Below are 25,377 nucleotides of genomic sequence, written 5' to 3'. Positions count from 1 at the left end.
ACTCAAATAATATTACTGATTATATGGCTATAACTACAACTTCAACCTGCTATTACTGCCGCTGGCTGTTACTACATTTATTGTATGAATTACGCTTTTCTATCGGCTCATTTTTCTATTTACAGTGAATTATATTATATACAGTATTTGTATTGTTTATTTCTCTGTAAAGCCCTTTGTTAAAAATGTGTTATTAGAAGCTGCAAATCTTCAACTACTAACTATACAGCCTGTTGTCATTCCCAGGGCATCAAATACTGACGCTTTGTCACAACCATCAGCATTCGATACCGCCACACAAGGCACCCTTGAAACCAACGTGTAGTTGTCTTTGTGTTCACAAACCTCAACTTCCCTTTCACTTTGAAACTTAGTCATTTTAAGCCAAAACACAATGTTTTTCCCTAAACTTAACAAGTGTTTTTGTTGCCTAAACCTAAATAAGCCGTTTTGTTTTTGTTAAAAATGTGACATTACTCAGTTTTACAGGTTAGAACGTGTTGCTTTTAAGTTTAACTTTCACTTTTACAACGTAGTAGGCCCCTAATGACTCACACCTATGGTGCTTATACCGATCGATAACGGTTATTTAATGGCCTGATGACAGTTGAATCAGGTGGTGACCTTCTAGACATGACCATTACTCGTTCAGAGTTGACGTGTAAGTGTAGTGTTTATTTTAAAAGACCATAATGCTTTGTAAATTAATGAAAATGTGCTCTTGAGTGTGCGTAGATTCTGTTATTGCACTAAGAACAAATCCTAAATAAGAAAATGTTAGTGAATGTCAGAATCTGGGTGGGTGAATGAGGCTCATTTTATTGCGTCCCTAGAGTTCAATATTCACACCAGAAACATGCACATGAACTCACATATTCTGTGTGTGTATAATTGTCCATATCTATCTGATGTCACCCATCATGTGCAACAGCATAAAATAGATGAGATGTCCTACAGACAACAGAGCTGTTTCTTTCTCCTGTCGTCTCCGTCTGGGCAACAGAGAAACAATGAAACGCTAACCAATCCTAAACAGACAGATCCACCTGGAGCGATGCTACAGCATCTGCCACTTAAAGTTGCAGCCAGCTCCTGTGTCACTTCTCCCCAAGGGAGACAGGTCGACAGCCTCATTGAGTTTACTCGACCTTCGCACAACCTTGCTGCTCCTAACGACGCCATCGCCAGTGGACATCAAAAGACTGCCCGAGCTTCATTTGCCAGGGAAAAGAGGGACGAGCCGGAGGTTCACTCACTGAGCACTCCAGTGGCAGATAAGAGAAAGCCATTTTATTTCCTCTTTCCACATCCCACCGACCTGCTCAGACTATATTCACATTCAAGCACTGAGTGACCTTTACGGGAGAATATGGTGAGAGAAAGGGGAGCAGAAGAGAATGATGCCTGTGGACCTGAAGTGACTGTGGACCAGTGTTGTATGACCTACAGTGTTATACTGAACCCATGCACAGAGAGGAAACCTTCAGTACTTTGTCACACAATCTCCACAGAAGTTCAGTCTGAAGTGTAATCACATGCTTCGGGCACTGGGGCTTTAATGGAGACTCTGGAAGAGTTGGAAATGTCACATACTGTAAGACCTGCTTCGGTTATGACACAGAATCCCAGACAGAGTGATGATGAAGATGCACATGGTTACTAAAATATCTCTTCTCTGAGCCAACCTAATCATTAATCTGTATTAAAAAGAGTTTCCACAACATCAACATGATATAGAAGACTCAAATCTGTGATATCTGATCTAGTCTAAAAAACAAAACTGAATGTAGTCATTTTTATTTGTATTTCTTTCAGAGGTGGGACCAAGTCATTGATTTGTAAGTCACAAGTAAGTCCTAACACTCAAGTCAAGTCCCAAATCAAGACTGTCAGGTCCCAAGTCAAGTCCCAAGTCAAGTCTCAAGTCCTAAACGTTGAGTTTTGAATCCTCAACAAGTCATAATGTGCTCTTCAACAAATGTAATGCCATTTTAACAGCAGAGTGCAAACTGGTGCTCAGTAACAAAACGTTAGTTCTTCATTGTTTTCTCCTGCAACTTAATTGGATGCTGTTGGATTGGTTCAAGCAAAGTGGATCTGGGGAATCAAGCGTAAGTACAAATCCCAATAATATTCACCAAAAATAAATAGTATAGAGATCAACAAAAAAAACACTTTTCGGGGATTCAGCAATAAACAACAAAAGAAAACAGAAATTCAGTTTGATCTGTTTAGTTCAGTTTTTCCCCCAACGAATAAATTCTCTTCCCAAACAAATCGATAAAGGATCTCTCTCTCAAAAAGTAAATAAACTCAACATCTCCGACACTATCAAAGTTACCTCTGGTACCGGGCAGTTGATCGTCTTTGTGCACACACTTTTAAAATAACTTAAACTTTGAGTTTTGGGGGGGAGATATCAAGTATTTTCAAGTCAAAAGTCCAAATGAAGTCACGAGTCACTGGTGTTAAAGTCCAAGTCAAGTTGCAAGTCTTTTTTGATTTTGTCAAGTCGAGTCTAAAGTCATCAAATGTTAAAAGTTATTTTTATAAAACGGTTGCTATATCCTGACAGTAGTACATGAAACAGGTAACCTGAAAATAATCATGTTCCTCTGTGTCCTCCGGTGCTCCTAACGGCATCTGCACGATTTCACAGACTGGAAGAAAACAAGCAGTAAGAGCTGATCTGAGGTCTGCTGTCCAGCTGCCGTCTATGAGAGCCGGCTGTCAATCACTCGTGAACTCCGACCAAATGGTCAAACTAGGCAGCGCTGATCAAATATGAATCAATATTCTGTTACGTTAATGCCTATTTCTCTCCTCAAATGTTTTCAGAATCATCTCATAGTGCACGGTTTAGCTGTAAAATGAGAGTTTGTGACGCCGTCGCCATGTTGAGATCAGGTTGAAATGGCTTGAAGGAACGCCAAGTACCGGTCACATTTTAAAGCCTGAAAACAGAGCCATGAGGAGGTGCAGAAGTCTAGTTATCTCTCAGAACACTTGAAATACAATATGCTGAAAGGTCATTATGGGATTTTTGCCCAATGATGCCAAAAGCACACTGCCTACTGCCACTTTAACAGGGAAAATGCTTTGTCGAGGTGAAAACAGGTCTCTACAAATGGATCCGTGGGACATGACATCTCAAAGGCCGCATTCATATTTTTCCAATTCAAAATTCAATAAAACTATAATCACCATAAGAACAATCAAGCTCAGGAGATGCATCGAGGTTGATTTTCTCGCCCTGGCAGGGAACACTGTCCTTGGATTAAACCGTGAACTTTTTCAATTTTGCTCAATCGATTGCGTGCCTGTTCTTCACCCTGTCAAGTAGATCAGGGGTTGAAGAGGAGGAAGAGGAGTCACCCTAAAGAGAAAGCTCTGTACTTCTCTACGCTGGTAAATGAGGCATGTTCAGCTTCTCACACATTCAGGCGGTGAGAAGGTGCCAAGAGCCAGCATCCATCCATCTGCTGAGTTCAGCCCTTTGCATTACAGCCAAATTACACAGCCACAGATAATGCTCTGCGCACACTGTAGAATCCAATTATATGCATTTACTAATCTAAATTTTAATGCAATGAGCTGGCAAGTATTTGGTTTTAAAATGGCAGAAATATTAATGCACTTGTAACATGCTGCAGCTGGGGACAAGCTTGTGCTAGAAGGTCAGTGGATTTGAATGCAGAACAACGTATTTCAGCCACAGACACACAGCTGCAGACATTTCAACAAGTCCCTAATGCTCTCTTTGTTAAATACGCCGCCTTATTTTATTGTCAGGCTCTTAAGTTGTTTTGGGAAAGTGTGAAGTGATGTTTGGCAGGGGGCTGACTGCAGTCTCTATCACAGTTATTTTTTTTGCGAGGCATGACAGTAACACAATATAATCTGTAGATGTTGTCGTCGTGTGTTTGAATGGAAAGAAAAGTAGGAGAGAGGATTTCATGCAAGCTTGGCAGCTAAAGGGAAACGGAGCTACAAGTGTGTTACAGACAGAAATATTATATTTTCACGAGGTAAACAAAGGTTTGTAAATTAACAACACCAACCTACAAACTTACAATGAACATAAACACCTGGCAGCACCTCTGAAGCATCAAACCCTGTGAGATCAGTTGGTCTTCTACCGCAAAGAGATGTGAACAATACATCTTTATGATAGCACTACATTTTCGGAAGATGAAAATAAATGTGTGGTTGGAAAAAAATGAAGACGAATAAAAGAAAAAATCTTATCCAAGCAAGTTGATCAGTCATCCAGGAGAGGATGACAGTTCTCTTCTCTCTGAACAAAATTGCATCCTCTTGCACTCTGGGAAGTTGCAGCTGTCAGTTTAACAATTTCAACACTTCCTTTAGAGTTTGTGCAGACCTGCTTACATCACCATCCAGTCAGGACTGAGGAAAGAAACCCCAGTTTGAATATTTGTACATGAACTTGATCATCACTGACGGTGGAAGTTAACAAGCTGAGGCTTTGACAGCTATAAGCCAGTAAGCACTGACCCCATCAGCTGCTGTATGTGGGAGAAGTTGTAAAGTCATGACTCGTCATTACTCGATTCCATCTAACAATCTCTGAGCTATCACTTTTCAGGACGTCCCTCTTGCAAACCTTTCTGCTGCTTACGGCTGGTAATATTTATTGCTGGGACATTTATTATTTACAAAGCAGTCTCTTGCATTATTCACAGTATCTGAATCAGCTCCAGAGTTTTCCCATGACAACACTCAGTCTCAAGAATCTAGTTGTTCTCCAACTCTTACAATCTTGTCTTAGCTTTTTGCTTGGTCTGCAGTTCCTACATTTAAAGTCTGCGTAGTCTGTTGTCTACACGGTGTACAAACGCGTTCCTCTTCATCTGTCCTGTTGCTCTACACCATGTTATCATGATGAAGCTCATTACGTTGTTAACATGGATCTGCATCAATGTCACCAGAGCAAAGTCCAGCACATTTATGGTTCATTTTAAACTACTTATTTCTTCACCATTATTTTAAAATACCTGTATTAACCTGAATACGAATCTAACCTAGAAATTAACAAAAACATATTGACAACGGTGCTGCAACTGACAATTACATGGCTGCACATAATACACTCTAACTGTTTACTGTATTTCTCCAGGCTTTTCATGGGGCATGCCACAGGTCAACGCGATATCATCACTACTCGTCCTACTTTTCCGCTTCGGCAGAAACCTTTTGCGTAGTATCTTGATACTGAAGGTTTGTGCTTGGTTAACGTTGTGAAAGAGTCGCAGTTAACATTTTGAAATGGTGGCGTTAATGTTGAAACACGTGGTTAACGTTGTGAAATGGTGGCGGTTAGGTTTAGGCAGCAAAACTACTTAGTTCAATTTATAAAAAACATCATGGTTTGGCTTAAAACAAGTACACTTCAAACGTAAACCACAGACCTAACGTCGGCGGCGTAGTGTCACTCGACATAACGTCACATGACGTAACCTGGTCAGTAAAAGTACCTCAACTTTTGGTTTCACACAGGACATGGAAGCCGGTCCCCTGAGTAAAAGTTCTATATTTGTTTGACCCATTCACCACGCGCCATTTGCAGACTTCTCACTCTTAATACTACGTCCGTCTAATAATGACATGGATGGGTTTACATTGTAGTCTCATACAGACGCTAAAGGGTGCTTTGTGTGTCGGTATCAAGACGCCGAGGGCCACTGCCCTAGTGTCGGTATTTGACGCCCGGGGAGTGAGACCATGACTGCACAGGTAATGAAGCCAGACTAAGCGTAGTATATTCATCATGTCCTCCCCTATCTGTGCTTAATGCCCGGGTCCAACATGCACACCACCTTTCCTTGTTAAAATGAATGCTCAGCATCTTTATCGATCTCTGTCCATCTATCCCCCCCCGAAAGGCCCCGAGCCTTTCAGGAGAAATTTATGTCTCAATTACCACTTCGTCACCCAGCCGTCAAAGGGCGAAGATTAATTGAGATAAAAGAAAACAAGCGCCACGAGAGTCACAACAGGCAGAAAAATGATTTGAGGCTCATATCTGGAACCAGTCACTGGAGTGTTGGAAGTGACAGAAACATTGGCCACATGGGGCATTGATGAAAATTCACTTGCACTTCGATTTGTATGGACAAAACTGTTAAAAACTTCATCTTAAGTATGTTTGTGGCTTCTTCAGACACAAGCAGACAACAGAAAACTCTGATCACATCCAATATTTAACAGCCTGTTAATCCTTGAGGGAGATCGATTTTGAATCTCAATACAGGTTCAGTCACTTTACATTCACTTTTCATTTGCTGCAAGCACAAGGATTTAATGCCAGTTCCATCAGCAAATCAAGAGGATGGCAGACTTTAGATGGCTTAACTTAAGGAAGGAATGAAGGGGAACAGCCCAAAGCCACTGAGCAAGCCATCAATTGCCAATTACTGTTAGTATGCTTAATCAAGGAGAAATTAGTGGCATTAACGCCTGGAATGGAGCAGACTAGAGGAGCTGCCTTCAGGTTCACGGCCCTCATTAGCTGGACTCAGCGGATCTATATGCCCTGCCTCATGTAATTCATTGCCTTAACAGACGAGAGAGAAGACGAGAGAGGTGGAGCAGAACGAGTTGAGGACAGCAAGAGACGCACAGGGCTGCAGAGGTGGAGAGAAAAGTGGGAGACCAAATTAATTCTAGGCACAATTTTTTCTTGGAGGTCTAACATTCGATTGCAACTCGATCCAAACCTGAAAAGTATTTACGGTTTAATCAAGCCCAAAGGGTAGCAGCAGCTACTGTCAACAGGACCCAGTCTGTACCGATGATAAGCAATATTTCTCACCTTAAAGTGAAACTATTGTGTTTTCAATTTGACCAAAACCTAATTAAAGTCTAGTCCGACCGGAGAGCACCAGATCTGATAGGCTCTCAGAACAGGATCGAGGCATCAAACACCAGCCTCTAAATGTGAGCTTATTCATCTTTGCACTTCACTCCTCTTCAGATTTCAAAGACATAACACTGGAGTGAAGGACTTTACCTGTTTTGCCATTTTTGTTCTTTTCTTTCTAAGCAAAGGCCTAAAAAACAACAACATGGGGATGCAGGGGAAATCAGACAGATACGTCGACCCACCTGCTGACTCGCACTATCTGAAATTAAAATCATAGTCACAGAAATGTCACATTAAGTGCTCTGCTTTAGTATGTGGAGAGCTGCATCACCGAGGACTAAACACCTGCACCTTAAAGCCAGGGGGAAATGTTAATTCATGCAGTAATAGAAAAAAACCAAACTCAAACCATCTCAGGAAATGCTAACAAAGTAAAACGTTGAATGATGAGTAAAAGGCTTAAATCTTTTGATGTCACACATCCATATGAACCATTCATCCTTGCTGTCTGCAGCCCTGATGAGACTTTCAAGTAAAGCTTGGAGGAAAAAGGTTAAACCACATCTCAGGCGATATTAGCACCCCGAACTACACTGTGAAATGACAAACAGACCTATGTCTTTTCTATTGCATTTAGCTGGCAATTCATCTAAATAGGGTTCTGTGCTGTGATTACTTAAGTAGATAAAAACGAAGAAGCTCTCCTCCAGGAAACGCAGCATGTCGGTATAATGTAGTCGGAGACGTTTATTTTGATTGGCAGATACATCATTAACATTCTGGGCACTCGAGAGCATAAATGATCCTCCAGTGTGCGTGTGTGTGGGTGTGAGAGTGTGCAAGCATGTGTGTTTTAAGTTAAGCGACTGTGCAGAAAATGCAGTAATGTGTTGCTGACACTTCTCAGAGCTGCGGCCTGCATGACAAAGAGCTGTAATGAAGTGAATCACCAAGGTAGCTGAGCTGACTCACATGTAATTAAAGCTACATGGAACATACGGAGGAGGGGTCGGGACAAAAATGTATGCGTAAAAAAAAAGCTTGTCTAAATCACACAGAAGCTTCATAAGATACAGAGAGCAGCGAAAAGGAAGAGACAAAACAGATGAGCTTTCACTTCTCAGGAGTCCTGAGGTGTGTGCTGCTGCTGCTGCTTAGAACTTCAAACAGCATCGTCCATGTTTTCTCAGCGCTGAGAGAGAGGAGAGCCATCAGCCTGACTCGACGCACAAGACTCAGCACTCTCACCGCACACTGACTGCATTTATATTCAAACTGCATTCTGGATAATCGCTCAAATGGTTAAGTTTTTAATCTGGATAAGCCTCTTACTGTGCACTGTATATATTCTGCTTCATTTGTGTCTATTTATCCACAAATACAGAGTTCCTCCTGCACCCAAAGGTGACATTCCTCCAGCTGTAACCTGCCAATCAACCCCTAACATGAGGTGAACCGTCTTGGGAACAGTATCAGTGTGCAGAAGCTAAGTGGTATTATCAAATACACTGCTGTAATGTACTGGAGTATGTTACTGTAACATACAGGAGTATCCCACTTATACAGCCGTATGTTGATGGTAGCTGCAGTTGTGTACGATGTAAACGTCAGCCAGTAAGCGTTAGTTAGAAAAGCCAGTGTTGTAGTCAAGAAAGATCACCTAAACCAAGACCAGAGTGTATCGAGACTGAGACAACACCAAGACTTTGAGGGGTTGAGACCATGTCAAGACCAAGACCAAGACCACGGCGGGCGAGACCGAGTCAAAGCTAAGACCAAGGCGGTGCGAGACCGAGTCAAAGCTAAGACCAAGGCGGGGCGAGACCGAGTCAAAGCTAAGACCAAGGCAGGGCGAGACCGAGTCAAGACCAAGACCAAGGCAGGACGAGACCGAGTTAAGACCGAGTCAAGACCAAGACCAAGGCAGAGCAAGACAGAGTCAAGACCAAGACCAAGACAGGGCGAGACCGAGTCAAGACCAAGACCAATGCAGGGTGAGACCGAGTCAAGACAAAAACTAAGGCAGGGTGAGACCGAGTCAAGACCAAGACCAAGGCAGGGCAAGACCGAGTCAAGACCAAGACCAAGGCAGAGCAAGACCAAGACCAATGCAGGGTGACACCGAGTCAAGATCAAGACCAAGGCAGAGCAAGACTTAGTCAAGACCAAGACCAAGACAGAGCAAGACCGAGTCAAGACCAAGACCAAGGCAGGGTGAGTCCGAGTCAAGACTAAAACTAAGGCAGGGCGAGACAGAGTCAAGACTAAAACTAAGGCAGGGCGAGACCGAGTCAAGACTAAAACTAAGGCAGGGCGAGACCAAGTAACAAGCGGCTCTTGCCGTTCCACTTTTCTATATCTTGAGATGATAAACGTCATGTTAGGGAATCAACCCCCTGTCAAACGCAGCCAAGAATGGTGTCAATGATGATGATGAGGATGCCCTGAGCTCTTCAAATGGACCAGATGATGATGATGATGATGATGATGATGGTAGCCGGCGGTAGCACTTGAGTAAATGTACTTGGTTACATTCCACCGCTGCCTCTGCACCACAAAACAACAAAACAACACAGGTCTGGAACCTGCTTCCATAATACTTATCATGATGCAAATAAAACTATCTTCCATCCACAACTAAAGATAAATGACACTGAAGACATTTAAACCGTGGTATATAGGCCTTGGTCTAGACCAAATGAGGCCATCATGAAAGCACCGTTTTGTCTGACGTGAGAGTGAAGACCTCAGAGGAGAAGAATCTGGCCACGGATCAAAATTATGCTTTTTTTCTGGCATAATAGCACAGTAACGCTTGGTGCAATAGAGACAAATGAAGTCATTTTCACTTTGATAACCCAACCTCTGAGATGGAATCTGACGATGAGCACATTAGAGGGACGATACTCAAAGCCGATCAGGCTGTTTGGAGAAGGCTGATTAGGTATATGGAAGGGATGGGAGGACGGGTGTGTGTGTGTGTGTGGGTGGGTGTTGATTAACTGTCTGTAATGTCACGTCTCTGTGCCACCTTCATTGCTATTCAAGGCAATGCCTGGCAAAGGGAATACGATTTTTCTCCCTTCTATGCCTTCCCAGCAGGCATGTGAACGCCCTTACAGTGTGTTTACATCCTGCACGGCGGCCTTGAATCCAGCAGACTCCCAGCAGCCTCTAGTCAGAGGAGTTACTGGCTCTTCTGATATGGAGCAGTTTCATTTGAGTTACAGCAATTGAGCGTTTCAGCTTGGGAAATTTCAGTTCTGCCTACATCGGTACGACCAAAGAGGGTGAAGAATTGTGGGCGTTTAATGAAAAGTATCATGTCACCGTCGCTTCTTTTACTCGGTCAAAGACAGAAAGACATTCTTATAAGTCAGTGTGACCTTGCAGTGATATTAAGAGGTGGAAATGATTGTCTGAATGGCTGCCGGGAGTTATGGATAATGTGAAATCACACCAATCTTGCGAAAGGAGCAAAAGTGGGCGAAACCATGGACTTGTCATCCCAGACAGAGGCACCCAGCTGAGGAGAAGAAGAGACAGAAACCACAGGAGGACCAGCAGCTGATATCAAACCAAACCAAACCAACCAAACTATACAGACAAATTATACTGGCGTTGCATTTTCTTTTACATTGTCATGAATATTGTTATTGCAAAGACCCTCTGCAGCATTATAATTACTTACATTATTATTAATCATATTACTTAAAGCAACTTTGCCCACCACTGTATGTTTGAATACAGTAAATCACAAAAATCCATAATTTATCCATCAAGTATCATTACTTAATCACATTATTATTCTGGTGTATGCTATTTACATCTATACCAGACTTGCTGACTCACTGTGACCATTGTCAATTTACCTTGTAACTTTGTCTTTAATTGCTCTTATTACCTCCGCCAAGACAGAAGGCCGAGGAAGGAGGTTATGTTTTCACCGGTGTTGGTTTGTTGGTTTGTTTGTTTGTTTGTCCGTTAGCAGGATTACTCCAAAAGTCTATGATGGATTTGAATGAATGTTTTTGGAGGGGTGGGGTGTGGCACAATGAACAATCCATTCGATTTTGGTGGCGATCTGGATCATGATCCTGGTTCAGGAATATTTTTAAGGATTCCGATCAGCCTGAACATTTAAACCACTGGGTATAACACATGCGCAGTGTAACTGATGACGTGTTGATGACACGCCTCCTTCTGAGAGCAGAGAGATATGTGTGTGGATGTGTGTGCGGAAGCTGCTGGCCGTCCGCGGTGAGAAAGAACAAAGCTGTATCTGATGGGATACTGACAACATAGAGTAACGTAAGAGTAAGACCAAGACCAAGGCAGGGCGAGACCGAGTCAAGACCGAGTCAAGACCAAGACCAAGGCGGGGTGAGACCGAGTCAAGATTAAACTAAGGCAGGGCAAGACCGAGTCAAGACCAAGACCAAGGCAGGGTGAGACCGAGTCAAGACTAAAACTAAGGATCTTGAAAATCAAGGATCCCCAACAATACCAAGTAAATGTGCTCTTCAATACTCTGAATTGAATATAACACCAATAGAAGAATGTTTCTCAATTGCATCAGATTTCTTTAGGGAATAGCACAGTAGGATAAACATGGGCATATATTATCTCATGGTACTTTATTTGATCTTCTCCTGGTCCCTCTGTTCTCCTTTCCTCCTCCTCTTAACTTCATTCTTTATCTCAGCCACTCATTTATTCCTGGAAGAAATCTCCCTTATGTCCATAGTAGTGCATAAGATTCAGGGCTTTTGAGAAAACATTCGAGGCTGCAGCCCCAGAAGCCGCCTCCTGCTTTGCATAATAAGAGCTCGACATGCCTTTATAAATGACTTGCCATCTCCTGGACTTAAGTGCTATTGCATATATTTGATCTGTACGCCCTAAAAGCAGCCCGAACACAGGGAAATCTACAGAGCACATGACTTATTCTATACAGCCTAACCCCGGAGGGGCCAACACAAATGTTAGCCTACTCTCACCTCTCTCTAGAAAAATCATTGTGGCCCATGTATTATTCATCATAGATGAGTTGTTTCAAAGTCATTATGAATCTACAGTTGAACCCTGGCACAAAGGACAGAAAAAAGACTAATGGATCTCATTTGGGATGAAAGTCGACATTTTTATAGCTTGATGGAGGCCGAGGCTTCATATACAGCCATGTGTCTGAGGGTCAAGAAGACCTCAAAGTTTAAAACCAGAGCCTTTCACACTACAGGTAACCTGAAAGATTCACTTTATATTATAATGTGGACGTTTTTCTAAGGAATCAATTTGCACCAACCATGTCGTACTAGTCGAGAAGGAGGTTAAATAATGCTCCAAACTTGCGCTAAATTTTGGCGAGGAAAAACGGTCATGGCCATTTTCAAAGGGGTCCCTTGATCTCTGACCTCAAGATATGTGAATGTAAATGGGTTCTATGGGTACCAACGAGTCTCCCCTTTACAGACATGCCCACTTTATGATAATCACATGCAGTTTGGGGCAAGTCATAGTCAAGTCAGCACACTGACACACTGACAGCTGTTGTTGCCTGTTGGGCTGCAGTTTGCCATGTTATGATTTGAGCATATTCTTTATGCTAAATGCAGTACCAGTGAGGGTTTCTGGACAATATCTGTCATTGTTTTGTGTCGTTAATTGATTTACAATAATAAATATATACATACATTTACATTAAGCAGCATATTTGCCCACTCCCATGTGTATAAGAGTATTAAATACTTGACAAATCTCCCTTTAAGGTACATTTTGAACAGATAAAAAATGTTTGACTTATTTGCGATTAATCACAATCAACTATGGACAATCATGAGATTAATCGTGATTAAATATTTTAATCGATTGACAGCCCTAATATTTAAAAAAATAGTCCCTGAATAAGTGAAAACCTGCAGGGTTGTAAAATCAAAGAACAGCTTTAAGAACTACATTTACATTTAAAAAAAAAAAAATGGCATCTTGACTTTGACAGCTTGCTTCCTGTCTCTGCTGTTGTCATGTCAAAACCTTGTATTTCCCAACTGTACAAATTTCAGCAGTGGTCTTGTGATAATTTCATGACAGTTTGACAGCGATTGAAAAAAAAATAATCAGCTCCTAGACGAGCCTGCCACCATTCAACGTAATTAAATGCATTTTAATGATACAAGGTTTCACCTGACAGTGACAAAATGTAAACAGAATTTTACACTCCTACTGTAGCTGATTTACTCATTGTGAACTGAGAGTAGTGAATATCTGCTCATTAGACGCAGGGTTCCTCACACCTCTGTGTGTACTTCTTCCTCCTGACATCTGCTCTACCAAACACACTCCACCTCGGAGAAACTCCACACTCTCAGCCCCTTTTTTTCTCATTAGCTTGAAAAAAAAGTAGTATTTTTTAAAAGATAGATTCATTTTTTGCAGTAAGAATTATTTTAATAACACTTGGTTAACACATCCAGAAACCTTGTGACACATCTTAAAAACGGCCAAGCTGGTCTCCAGTATTTTTAGCATTTAAGACAACATGATTACTACGCTGCTCAACACCTACCTCATTAATCTACTCTATAGTCAATGAAGAAAGATACAAACACACAACGTGGCCACTTCATAACGTATGTTAGTCAAAAAGAAACCTATAGGACTATGAATTATGCATGGTAAAGCACTGACAGAGCAGGGATCTCTTTCATATAAATCTTATGATATACAGTGAAGATGAACTTTACAGTCAGGGGAAATTAATGCATCATCAAATTCTGTTTAGTCATTGCTCTGCTTTGGATTTACTATGATTTGAAAATAATGATAATCAATAGGAACGCGCGTCTAGCATCAACTTAATCAGTGCTCCTTTTGATAGGCATGTAGAAGATCATACTGTCGAGTGGTTACAGCGTACGCCATGAAACCCAACGTCCCGGGATCTATCTATCTATCTATCTATATATAGATATAGATATATCTATATATCTATATCTATATATATAGAAGTCTCTCTCTCTCTCTCTCTCTCAACCTCTCTCAACCTCTCTCTCTCTCAACCTCTCTCTCTCTATCTCTCTCAACCTCTGCCAGGTAAAAGCGAAAATGCTAAAAAATAAATCATAGTGCATACTTTCTGAAATACAGTTATTCAGTTCTCACCAAGAAAATAATGAGTATGAAAGTGACATTTAGTGTTTTTTTTTTCCTTTTCTCTACTTAAAATTATCAAATCTGAATTTCTGAGCAGAAGCAAAACAAACCACGATGGAACAAAGAGCCACCAGAACATTAATCTTTAAAGGTTTTATTTTTGTGCCAACCCGGTCTCACTCCCAACTTGTCAAATAAGGCCGATTGGGCAGCGCCCTCGGATGGGCCAAACAAACACAAGACCTTCAATCAGGAGACCGCTGTTTGTGTCTAAAAGCAGCGTTGACTTATTCTGTCACGTCAGTCTTTAGTCACGTGACTCGTTGGTATCGTCAGTCACGTGAGTCGCTAGTCAGTGAAGTTAACGTCAACCACGACCATTTTTAACTAAGTGGTTGTGTTGTCTAAACCTATCTTCCAGTGAAAACGGACGTTTATTTTGAAAGGGCACTATGCATGTAGCGAGCATAAATTAACACGCTGTCCCCCGGTCTGTCTGACGAGTTGGGAGGGAGAACGTGTTGTTTGTGCCAAAAGGCTGCAATCCAACTCTGTTGTTGCATGAGGAAATTCATTTTCCATAAATATTCCTCCTGAGGGCTGCAATAACACATCTCATTCAGAGTGGGCGTACAGTAAGAAAGCACACAGAATGATTATAGTGCAAACAGCTCTAAAATAATCTCACTCATGTTGTTCTGTCAAAAAGGTATGCAACCCATAATCAGTCATTTCTCCTGGCTGTCACTTTACCTGCGGGAAACATGATTGGTCGGCAAACTCAACAACAAGCACTTTCATCATTTTCTTATTTTTCCAAAAGCAAACTGAGCAAAGCCCTTTAACCTCTTCACATTCTGTTAATAATCTTTTTTTTTTCAGGCCAGATCTTTCACATTGCACCTTTAAGCTCAGCTTGTGTTGCATAAACGACCTTAAGAGGAAAAGAAAAGAAGGAAAACTTGCTGGACCAATCAGCTACTTTAACAACTTAATGACCTAAGAGGACTTTCCTCCCAGTCTGTTCTCTAGTAACTCATCACTGTCAACATTATCCAGGAACTACTCGTTAACGGTTTATTAATTATGACATCGCTCCTAATTTGTTCCTCACACATTCATTAGTAATTAGTAGTATTAAGTGTTACCAAATTTCTGCATGATATTCACATCCCACTGCTTGCATAGCTTCTGACAAATTAACTTCTCTGGGTTCATTTTTAGAAAAAAAATGTATATCTAACTGGTGCAGTGTTTCTCAGCATAAAGCAGAGTGCACTGAATAAGCACCCAGTATTGATTTGGGAACAATGTGTTCCAGACAACCTTCTCGAAATATTTATTTTTTTTGTTTTGGACACAATCCCTGCAATACAAATGATGTTCAACTTGAAAGAAAAGCAAAAAAAAATACAGGAGAGAAAACAATAACATAATAATGTTGTATTTTAGTGACTGATAGAGAGAGAGGCTCAAATGTTTCCAAATGTTATATAAACACAACATCCCCTTCAACCCAGTCAAATCACGTGATACATTTCAAGCAGACAGAGATGGCACACACTGTGTTTGACAAGTTATGACTTTCGACAAGTAATGGCTTATGAGTTTTCCAGTGGTCAACTCCGGGTCTGAAAAGTGAAGCCAATGCTGAAGTGTCTTAAACCTGCATTCTTTCTAACAGCCAGCAGGGGGCGCCTCCTCTGGTTGCAAAAAGAAGTCTGATTGTTTAGAAGTCTATGAGAAAATGAGTCTACTCCTCACTTGATTTATTACCTCAGTAAACATTGTTAACATGAGTTTATGGTCTCAATCGCTAGTTTCAAGTCTTCTTCAATACAGCATGATGTTCATTTAGTAAATTATGGTTCCATTTAGAGTCAAATAGACCATAAAGCAGGGGATGCTTTAGGGCGGGGCTACCTTGTGATTGACAGGTCGCTACCACGGCATTGTCCGATCTGGGAGTTTTCCGTGTTAACTATAAGTAATGTTAATTTGAATCTTTTTGGTCGCCTAAAAACGTCTCATTCAGGGTACAGTTGTACTTAGCTCCACCCTCTCGTGTCACTTCTGGTTCCAAAAACCAAGATGTGCCAGGGACAAAATGCCGAACTCGAGGCTTCAAAACGGCAGTCCACAAACCAATGGGTGATGTCACGGTGACTACATCCACTTCTTATAAACAGTCCATGCTTTCAACAAGTAATGGGTTATGAGTTTTCATAAGTTCTGAATTATGACAGCGCTTATATGATCTGCAGTCCCTCCAGTCTCACGGTACTCAGGTCAACGATGGGTCACAATCATGCTCCGGGATTAATTAGTACAACGTAAGTGACGCTGACCTGTAATTAAAAGCACAGAGGAGTCTTGATCTTCTAAAGTGTGCGTTCAACACACTTTCATCACACCAACGTAAGAAAGTCCTCACACGTGAAAAAGTGATTTCAATCCAGCCTCAGAAAAAGTCATCCTCAAATAACAGAAGTTAACTTTTGTAATCATAAGTAGTAATCATAATATATGCTTATTAAAGAGATAAACAAAAAGTTATCCTGCGTTTATGAAAGTCGAGTGGTGCGTTTCTTATTTATGAAGCCCATTTTGCTAATCACGCTGCTGATGATTAGCAGAACAGAGGAAAATAAAATGTTTGCAGTTGTTCAATTACAAGCTCATAATCATCCAGACGGGATAATTAGATACATTAACAAACTGTTCAAGAGCAGATACGAGTGAGTAGGAAGGTGAGTGTGTGACAGCGAGTGAATCATTATCCCATCACTCCAGCTGGTGAGGATGTGACACTTTGCCTGACATTAGTGGAATGAGAAAATCTCTCAGCTACGACGGGAACTGAACTGCTCTCACGGTTCAAGAAGACGGAACCAGAACACAATATGAGGTTCATCCGAGTTAGCTGGGGTCGGCTCTGACGGAGACAAACTCTGACAGCCTCGGCTGGGGAAAATAAATACTTAATGGTAAAATCCTATAAAATGCCAGATGGAGGAAAATGTAATCTGTGAAACACTGTCAGCGTCAAGTGCTTTGATAACTGTGGATTTTAATAAGGGCTACACAAATCCCCTCCAGCTAAATGCTTTCGGCGTTGCGTCGTTGCTCGTCATGATTCATGTTTTACGGAAAAAGGCTGGGTATTCAGACAGACTTCTGCTGATCACATCACATCGGTCATAAAGCTACAGAGGTTTATGGATTGATTAAAACGCTCCAAGCATTCAGTTCTTACCCCTTTAGTGTCTGCTTTGCATTCCTTTAATGAGTGTAGAGATTAATACAGTTGTGAAACTGAAGAAAAACACAATTAATGCTTTCTTTGAAACTCCTAATAACTCTCCGCTGCACTGTGGCCGGCTGAGTCATTCTTCAAGATGAGTTTATTGGCTTTTTATTCTTCAAAGGCGAAGCATTAAAATGAGATGTGCTCAATGGATGTACTGAAATAAAGCTCAATAAAGATTTAAAGAGGATGTTAAACTAAGATCGACTTCCTTTAGAAAAAGTTATGCAAAACCATTTCAGTATTATTGTTGAGTTCTGGTAAAAAAACTTAGACTGACCTGTTATTTAGTACTGAAGGTTAAGACAAGCTGTTCTTGAATATAATAAATATATAATGAGACTGCTCTAAGCTGGTTCATCATATCCAACAAACTACTGAAAATCTCTCCAGACCATTTTCTTTACATATAGGCTAGTTACACACGTCCTAAAGCAGTACATATTGTGCTACCAAGTCAATACCTGCACTTAAAGGGACTATTTGTAACTTTCAGATATGCTTGTTAACAGCGACAACTGTGGCCTTGAAATCAACGAAAGTCAGCGTCGGGCTCGCGCTTGCTCGCTCTAAATATACCTGAACGAGCATCGCTCAAAACAGTGAGGTGACACACGTCAGCTAAAACTACAATATCACTCTATATTTCAGCTGCTTGGCAGTAATGTTAGCTGACCAGACGAAGGTCTCTCCATGAACATGATTTAGATCTGATCCTAGTGTTGACTTTTCCTGCCTCAGCGCAGGCTGAGGCAGCGGGGCTCTACAGCATGTCTCCCTGCTCTCTCCGCCCGCAGCCGGAGTGAACAGGGAGACACCGGCACCCGGTCGGTAACGAGACAACGTTTCTCTCTGCAGAGCTCCGTCACTTCACAAGACACGGGAAACCTCTGTTGGTCTGGAGGAGCTGCAGCATTTATTTCTGCACAAACGTCCACTGTACATTCACTAGATATTCTCAGAGCTAAACTAACTCTTCTGCAGTGTGTAGTGAGCGCGCATGCATGTCTAGAGGTGGAGCGAGACAGCGAGGACGCGCGCGCTGTCTGAGTGAAGGCGAGCAGGCAGAGGAGGAGAGGCAGCGGCTACACGCGAACGCGCATATGCGAGCGTGCATGTGTCCCGACCCGGTACATTTATACGCTTAAAAAGTTACAAACAGTCCCTTTAAAGGGATATTTGTCAAGTATTTAATACTCTTATCAACAAAGGAGTGGACAAATATGCTTGCTGTATGCAAATGTATGCATATATTTATTATTGGAACTCAATGAAACACAAAATAATAAACACTCCACAAACCCTCACAGGTACTACATTTAGCATAAAAAATATGCTCAAATCATAACATGGCAAACTGCAGCCCAACAGGCAACAACAGCTGTCAGTGTGTCAGTGTGCTGACTTGACTGTGACTTGCCCCAAACTGCATGTGATTATCATAAAGTGGGCATGTCTGTAAAGGGGAGACTCGTGGGTACCCATAGAACCCATTTTCATTCATATATCTTGAGGTCAGAGGTCAAGGGACCCCTTTGAAAATGGCCATGCCAGTTTTTTCTCGACAAAATTTAGAGTAAGTTTGGAGCGTTATTTAACCTCCTTAGGTTTTCTAGTTTCATGTGATGCCAGTATCTTCATTTTAGCTTTAAAACTGAGTCCACAACAACCTTATAATCGCAAGTTGCGTTAATGCGTTAAAGAAATTAGTGTCGTTACACAAATTTGCGTTAACGCGTTATTGTCATGTTAACTTTGACGGCCCTAGTATGATCATATCCCCTTTGTGTCCGCATGAAGAAAGCACAAGGTAAAAGGGTGGAAATACTGTGCTACTTGATGAATTACATTTTTATAAATGGATTAAAATATTCCTTTAAATGCATTAGTTCAAGTTCCAGATTTGTTTTATTAAAGTCCACATTATTCTATACATTATTCTATACACCTGCAAGAACAGGCTTCGTAGTGTATATAGGCCCATTCACAAATTGCACCCTGCATATACAGTAGTCATTATATTTCATGTTAATGTAACACTGAATGGTGCAGGTTTAAAGAATAACACCAAAAAGCTATTAATCCATTTCTCCTACACTGTATATTCAGTTACTTATTAATTACATGTTATTCACAGTCTAGTCTGTTAGTTAACACAAAAGAAAAGTCATTTTTATAAGCATGCAACATTTTGTTGATTGTGGAGCGCAGTGTAGTTTGTGAATTTTGATGAGTGGGACATAATGAGCCAGCACATAATGAGCCGGCAGCATGAGTTGTCCTGGTCGATGGTTTATTCAGTGTTTGCTGAACTGTTGGGTGGGCTTTAGAGCAGATAGTGTTATTTTTCTTCATGTATACTTGCATTGCAAAGATCATTTCCATTCTTCTGTTGTCGCCCAAAAGTTACGCTGCATGTAAAAATCTGTCCCGTTGAGCAGACGTAATGTTTTATCAGTTTATGACTGCCGTGTAAAAAAAAAGACTGTACCAGTATGCAAAGCCAAGACGCCGCATCTGTCCCACCATTCTAAAGCACTTTTACTTCATATTCAAGCAGCCTGAGTCACACACCACAGGCCATTAACAAACTAAACTAAGCACAAAACTGTAATACCTCAAGGACCTAATCGTCTGTGAGGCATGTGGAGGAATAATCATGATAAATTAAGGTTTGAGTACATTTTTTTTCCTCTGAATATGGTCCACACATCAGGTGAAGTATTTGCTGCCTAAGCATTAATTCATCAGACAAGAAATGTGGGTTTGTAAGTGTAGTAAGTTACAAACCCCAACACAGCCAACCACCAACCAGCAGCCCTTAATACATTTTCAGGCCAACCGCCCTCCTGCACGAGCCAAGGTCATTGCGGCAGCCAAATGGGGCTGGCAGCACATTCGCCAGCCTGCGCTCGTACCTCCGAAGACTCGTGTCCTGGTGGTGTAAACCAGCAGCTCCAGCCCCTGAGAAAAAGCCTGGGTCAAGACGATGATTACATCAAGGGGACGGGCTTGCCAAGCGTAACTATCGGTGCCAAATGTCCCGTTCTTTTCCCTCACACCTGCTCCATTTGTCATCATTCCCATTCATGCTCTCTCACTCTTTCTGTTGTCATGCACATTCATCACTCAGCCTCACTCACTCAAAACTCAAAAAAAAAAAAAGTAGGCCCTTGGATTACAGGAAAAACATTTTAAGGCTGAAGAATGAAAGTAATAATCGTGATTTGTCTCCTGCTCTACTCTGCAGTAATTACCTTTCAATTGACAAGTACAGCATCCCTTCTTCATTCCAGTTCAATTCATGACTCTGCAAAGTCAACAGAGCAGATGTGTTCAAGAGAATAAAGTCTTACCTGCCAGAAGATGGTATCTATTGTGCTGCCCAGGAAGCCTTCTCTCGTTTCAGACGACAGCAGTTTGGGACCGAGGATCGTCATAAACTCCTCGAAATCAACCTGTCCATCACCTGACACAATGAAGAAAGGACAGATTATTGATCGCTGATGACGCACCGATATTTGCATTGTTTGCAACTTTTGTCAAATTAGTTGCTGGTTGTAAATGACACCAACATAAACCCATCTTAAAGATCTCCAAAGATAATATCAAACCAAATAAAACTCAACCCTTAAAGGGGCTCTATGTAAGAATCAGAAATTGCTTGTTAACAGCGACACCTGTGGCCGTTAAGTCAACGAAAGTCAGCGCCCTGTTGCTCGCGCTCATTCACATTACCCGCGCTTGTGCTCGCTCTACATAGACATGAACGAGCATCGGTCAAAACAGTGAGGCGACACGCGTCAGCAAAAAAAACAATATCACGAGAGCGACACGGGACATCGACCCGCAATGATTTATACGTGTAAGAAGTTACAAACAGTACCTTTAAGGATCGGATAATCGGGTGAATAGTCATTCTGTGAACTGCAGACCAATATTAAGGCTGCATAACAGAAAAGCAACCTTTTCTGGCTCTGGATCGAAGTGTATCTTGCTGTTTAGTCTCAACTTTACCAGCACGAACACAATCTCGCTGGTATCACTTCATTGCTCTGGCGTGAGAGGTGAGGCCGACAGCCTGCAGCTGGATGTGTGTAAGCTGGGTGTTGAGGGAAAAGGAGGATATAGCATTGCAATTAACTTTTCCTGGATTAAACCAGTATATAGCATAGTCATAATTGAAGCCTTTGAGGTTGCAAAAGTTTATCTTCTGTTTTTTTTTTTTCTGCAATGTGTTTGTAGAAACACTATGTTTGGTCTTAAAGGGAACTATGGAGGCTGTTTGTGTGTTATAATTAAAGCCCAGCGCACTTCAAATCACGCAGTTCAATACACCATTTACTACTGAGAGCAGAGATAAAACAATGAGCCCTGACTACTGTAGCTCTATCATACTGGATATGAAGCAGATCAAAGTTTTACAGCTACTGTATCACTCACAACATGGAGTTCCTGCTGTGCACATTGATTCAAACAGTACTGATCTGGGAGCCTGCTCATAGCTGCTGAAGCTACTGCCAAAACAAAGCATCACAACTCTGCAGATGGAAACACATTCAAACTAACCCTGAATCTTTTTATTTTCCTTTACATTTTTCTCTTTGAGTGGAAAGTTTTCATAAGCCTGGTGAGGTTTCTTTAACTCCCCTGCAGAGTTTGTTTCGTTTTATTATCTGCATGTTTAGATGAACCTAACCTACACTGAAAGCTCTAGCGTAGGGGATTGTGAAAAATTCAGTAAAACTATAGTTGAGAATTCAGATCTTTAGGCTTTAAAATAATGAGGTGGACAGACAGCTCACTGGCTTTAAAGCGGAGTAGGCAGTCTCTTTTTTGCATCATAGGGCAAATAAATTCTTTAAAAACCTTTCAGCATATTATAATTCAAGTGGTCTGAGAGATAACTCGACTTCTGCTCCTCCTCATGGCTCTGTTTTCAGGCTTTAGAAAATCTAGCCCGTGACGGGAGACTTTAACCAATCACAGGTCATTTCAGAGAGAGAGAGCGTTCATATTGGCTGTTCTCCGGCTGATGGGCGGGGCTTCGTATTTCCTCAACAGATCTCAATATGGCTCCCGGATCAAAAACTTTCTCATTTTACAACTAAACAGTACACTACAAGATGATTCTGAAAACATTTGAGGAGAGGAATAGACATTACAGTAACAGAATTTGGATTTATATTTGATCAGTGCTGCCTAGTTTGACCGTTTGGTCGGCGTTTGCGAGTGATTGACAGCCGACTCATAGACTGAAGCTGGACGACAGACTCCAGATCGGTTCTGATTGGTTGTTCTCCTCCGGTCTGTGAAATCTTGCAGGTGCCATTAGGAGCACCGGAGGACACCGGAGGAAACAGAGGCACATGTTTTGTTTTTTTCAGATTACCCGTCTCATGCACTACTGTCAGTATATAGTGACTGTTTTATAAAAAGAACTTTATAATAATCAGATTTGCTCCGTTTCTACCCATTGCAGCTTTAATATAATTTAATTCAAAGCTTTGACAGATGAAACCTAAAGAGTGAGGAAATTACAAAGTTTGTTCACTCTTCTTCTTTTTCTTCTTGGCGTCCCTGTTGTAAACTCATTTTACTTCACTCATCTTCCCACCTGCTCTTTCTGTGTCTGCAGATAAGGCTGGGGCTTTGTCAGAAGAGAGTTACCGATGCGGGACGACACAATCTGCCCCTACCTACAGTACCTCTGCTCCTGCTCGTGATATTTAATGCCACTGACTGCACTCTATCCATGTATATTCAGCTACGGGCCAGATGAAGCGGTGCTGAGATCCAGGAGGATGGATGGATGACAGTGGAGATAAGGGTGGTGAACAGGTTCAAGGTAAGACAGGATGAAGTACAGCAGTTGTGCATGTACTGGGACCAGGCTACAAAACGCAAGTGAGCCGTTTAAAGCTCCACCAAGTGATTCCTTTTATATTTCCGCTGAAACAAATTACTGAATGTGATGTGAAAGGAGTTTTAAAGCCGATTTTCTATGTGGTTCAGTCTCACCGCTCTCATCAATGCTGGTTCCAGCAGCACATAGCTGTTTACAGCAAACATACTTACAGTTAAATTAACTGTAAAAATCTCACATACTGTTTTAGCGTACTAAATAGCATGTTAGTGGTTTTTGGACAATTCGATCTACATCGTTCTGTTCAGCTCAAACAACCAAACGGGTCGAGTGAGTGATTACCTATTTCCATCCATGGAAAACGGAACCTGCCAAAATCTAAAATAAATTAATAAATTAATAAATAACTCAATAAATAAATAAATATTTCATTAAGTGTACCAAAATAATATAAAAAATAAATTAAGTCATTAATTAATTGATACAATTTGACATAAATTGATATTTCTGCTGTTATTTGCTTCTTAATTTATTCATCTGTGTATTAATTCCATTATTTATTTACGCTTCTATTTAATTTTACCTTTTATTCATTTATGTATTTATTTATTTATTTTTTATTTATTTATTTTGTGTTGTATTTTGAGCATTATGAGTCATATTTATTTATTTATTTATTTTTGATTTCGACAGGTTCCAATCCTCCATACTAGTGAGCTTACTGGAACATTGTGAGTCGACCGTCACGTCACAATCACCCACGTAATTGTTGTATGTGGATTGGAAAGACCATTGTACCTCCGGAGGTGGTTTCGCCGATCAGAACACAATCCAACCTCAATGCATTTTGGGTGCATTGTACTTTCAGTGTGCTCAAGCACTATTCGATTGCAATCTGATCCCCCGGAACGCATTTTAATGCCAGGTGTTAAGGGGCTAATATTGCATGCCAGCTCTCATTTGGATATACCTGCAGTTTGTGACACCTCAACTTTATGCACAAAGTCACTGAGTCACTTTCTGTGTCTGTTATAGTCCGAGCCACCTGCTTTTGACAAGTCTCTTCCTGCGTTATGTCACAACCAAGCATCCTGTTTCAGCTCGAAATAGAATGATGAATTATTAAAGAAAGATGTGAAATCCTGCTCCCTTTAGTTACAGACAAACAAGTCTGATTAAAGACAATAGGGAGTACAACTAAATGTTGGTCTCTGTTGGTATTTAGTTAACACATGCCTACACAGATCCAAACTGAGAGAGAGGGAGACGGCGTCAAGGTCATTAACACCAGACGTAAAAGACGGACATGCGTAATCTATACTGAAAAACAAAGGCTGGTGCAATGCTGCGATCTGGAACAAAGAAGAGTATTCACACCTCTCCATGAAGGGCATACAGAGCTCAATAACAATCACATGGATAGGCTTGACAGTGGAGACGAGCAGAGCCGATAACCTATCAGTATCTTCTCGAGATCGGCTGGACTTGGCCGCCGGGCTCAGAATCGATGGCCGTGACCGAGGATCCGATCCTCACAGCTGCCCACTTGGCCGAGATACAATCACTAGCGTCCATTCTCATTCATCTGCTAATGCCTCCTCTCCTCATTCCTCCCTTTGATCACTGCCTCTTTGTTATTGTGTCAACACGCATACATATGAGAAGATCATTTCACAAACTGCTCTGTAAACAACCAAGAAACAGGCCAGATTTTTCACACTTCATGTTTGGTAATTTAACTCTATACTGTAAAGATGATTCTCACATTTTCCTATCAGTGTGTGATGGAACTGGTTATATACCCCTTGTGTTTCCCTGTGGACATACAGTAAGTGAGTAAATAATGAATGAATGAATGAATTAGGGGCTCCATCTAATGAATATTTTCATTAATGTTCTTTACTTCTTGATTAAATTGATTTAATCTATTATTATTTAATGTATGTATCCATCTATAACTGTCATTAAAGGGATAGTTTGGGCGTTTTGCAGTGGAGTTGTATGAGGTAATTATCCATAGTCAGTACATTACCTAACCAACCAGACTCATTGAAAAAAACAGCAATTTTATCTCGCAGAACGGGGAGTTGCTGGTCTACCGCTGCCTCGATCAGTTAGTTTGTTTGCATTATTGTCTGACCTTGGTTAGTTCGGATTCACCAAAGT

General features: G+C 41.2%; 1 protein-coding gene across 3 annotated transcripts in view; it reads right to left on the bottom strand.

Moving 5' to 3' along the window:
- Positions 1–25,377, bottom strand: part of caln1 (calneuron 1) — a 67,263-nt gene that overhangs the window by 14,842 nt on the left and 27,044 nt on the right. For all 3 annotated transcript variants that reach the window (XR_005207703.1, XM_037776341.1, XM_037776340.1), the window contains exon 4: positions 20,702–20,814. Coding sequence is in view for 2 of the 3 variants with exons in the window: in XM_037776341.1 (XP_037632269.1) it covers positions 20,702–20,814 (113 nt within the window). In the remaining variant the exon portion in view is untranslated. The remainder of the gene's footprint in view (positions 1–20,701; positions 20,815–25,377) is intronic.

This window comes from Sebastes umbrosus, chromosome 7 (genome assembly GCF_015220745.1).
Source record: "Sebastes umbrosus isolate fSebUmb1 chromosome 7, fSebUmb1.pri, whole genome shotgun sequence".
NCBI lineage: Eukaryota > Metazoa > Chordata > Actinopteri > Perciformes > Sebastidae > Sebastes > Sebastes umbrosus.
Note: the sequence above shows the minus strand (reverse complement) of the source record. Positions and strands in the feature narration are given on the sequence as shown.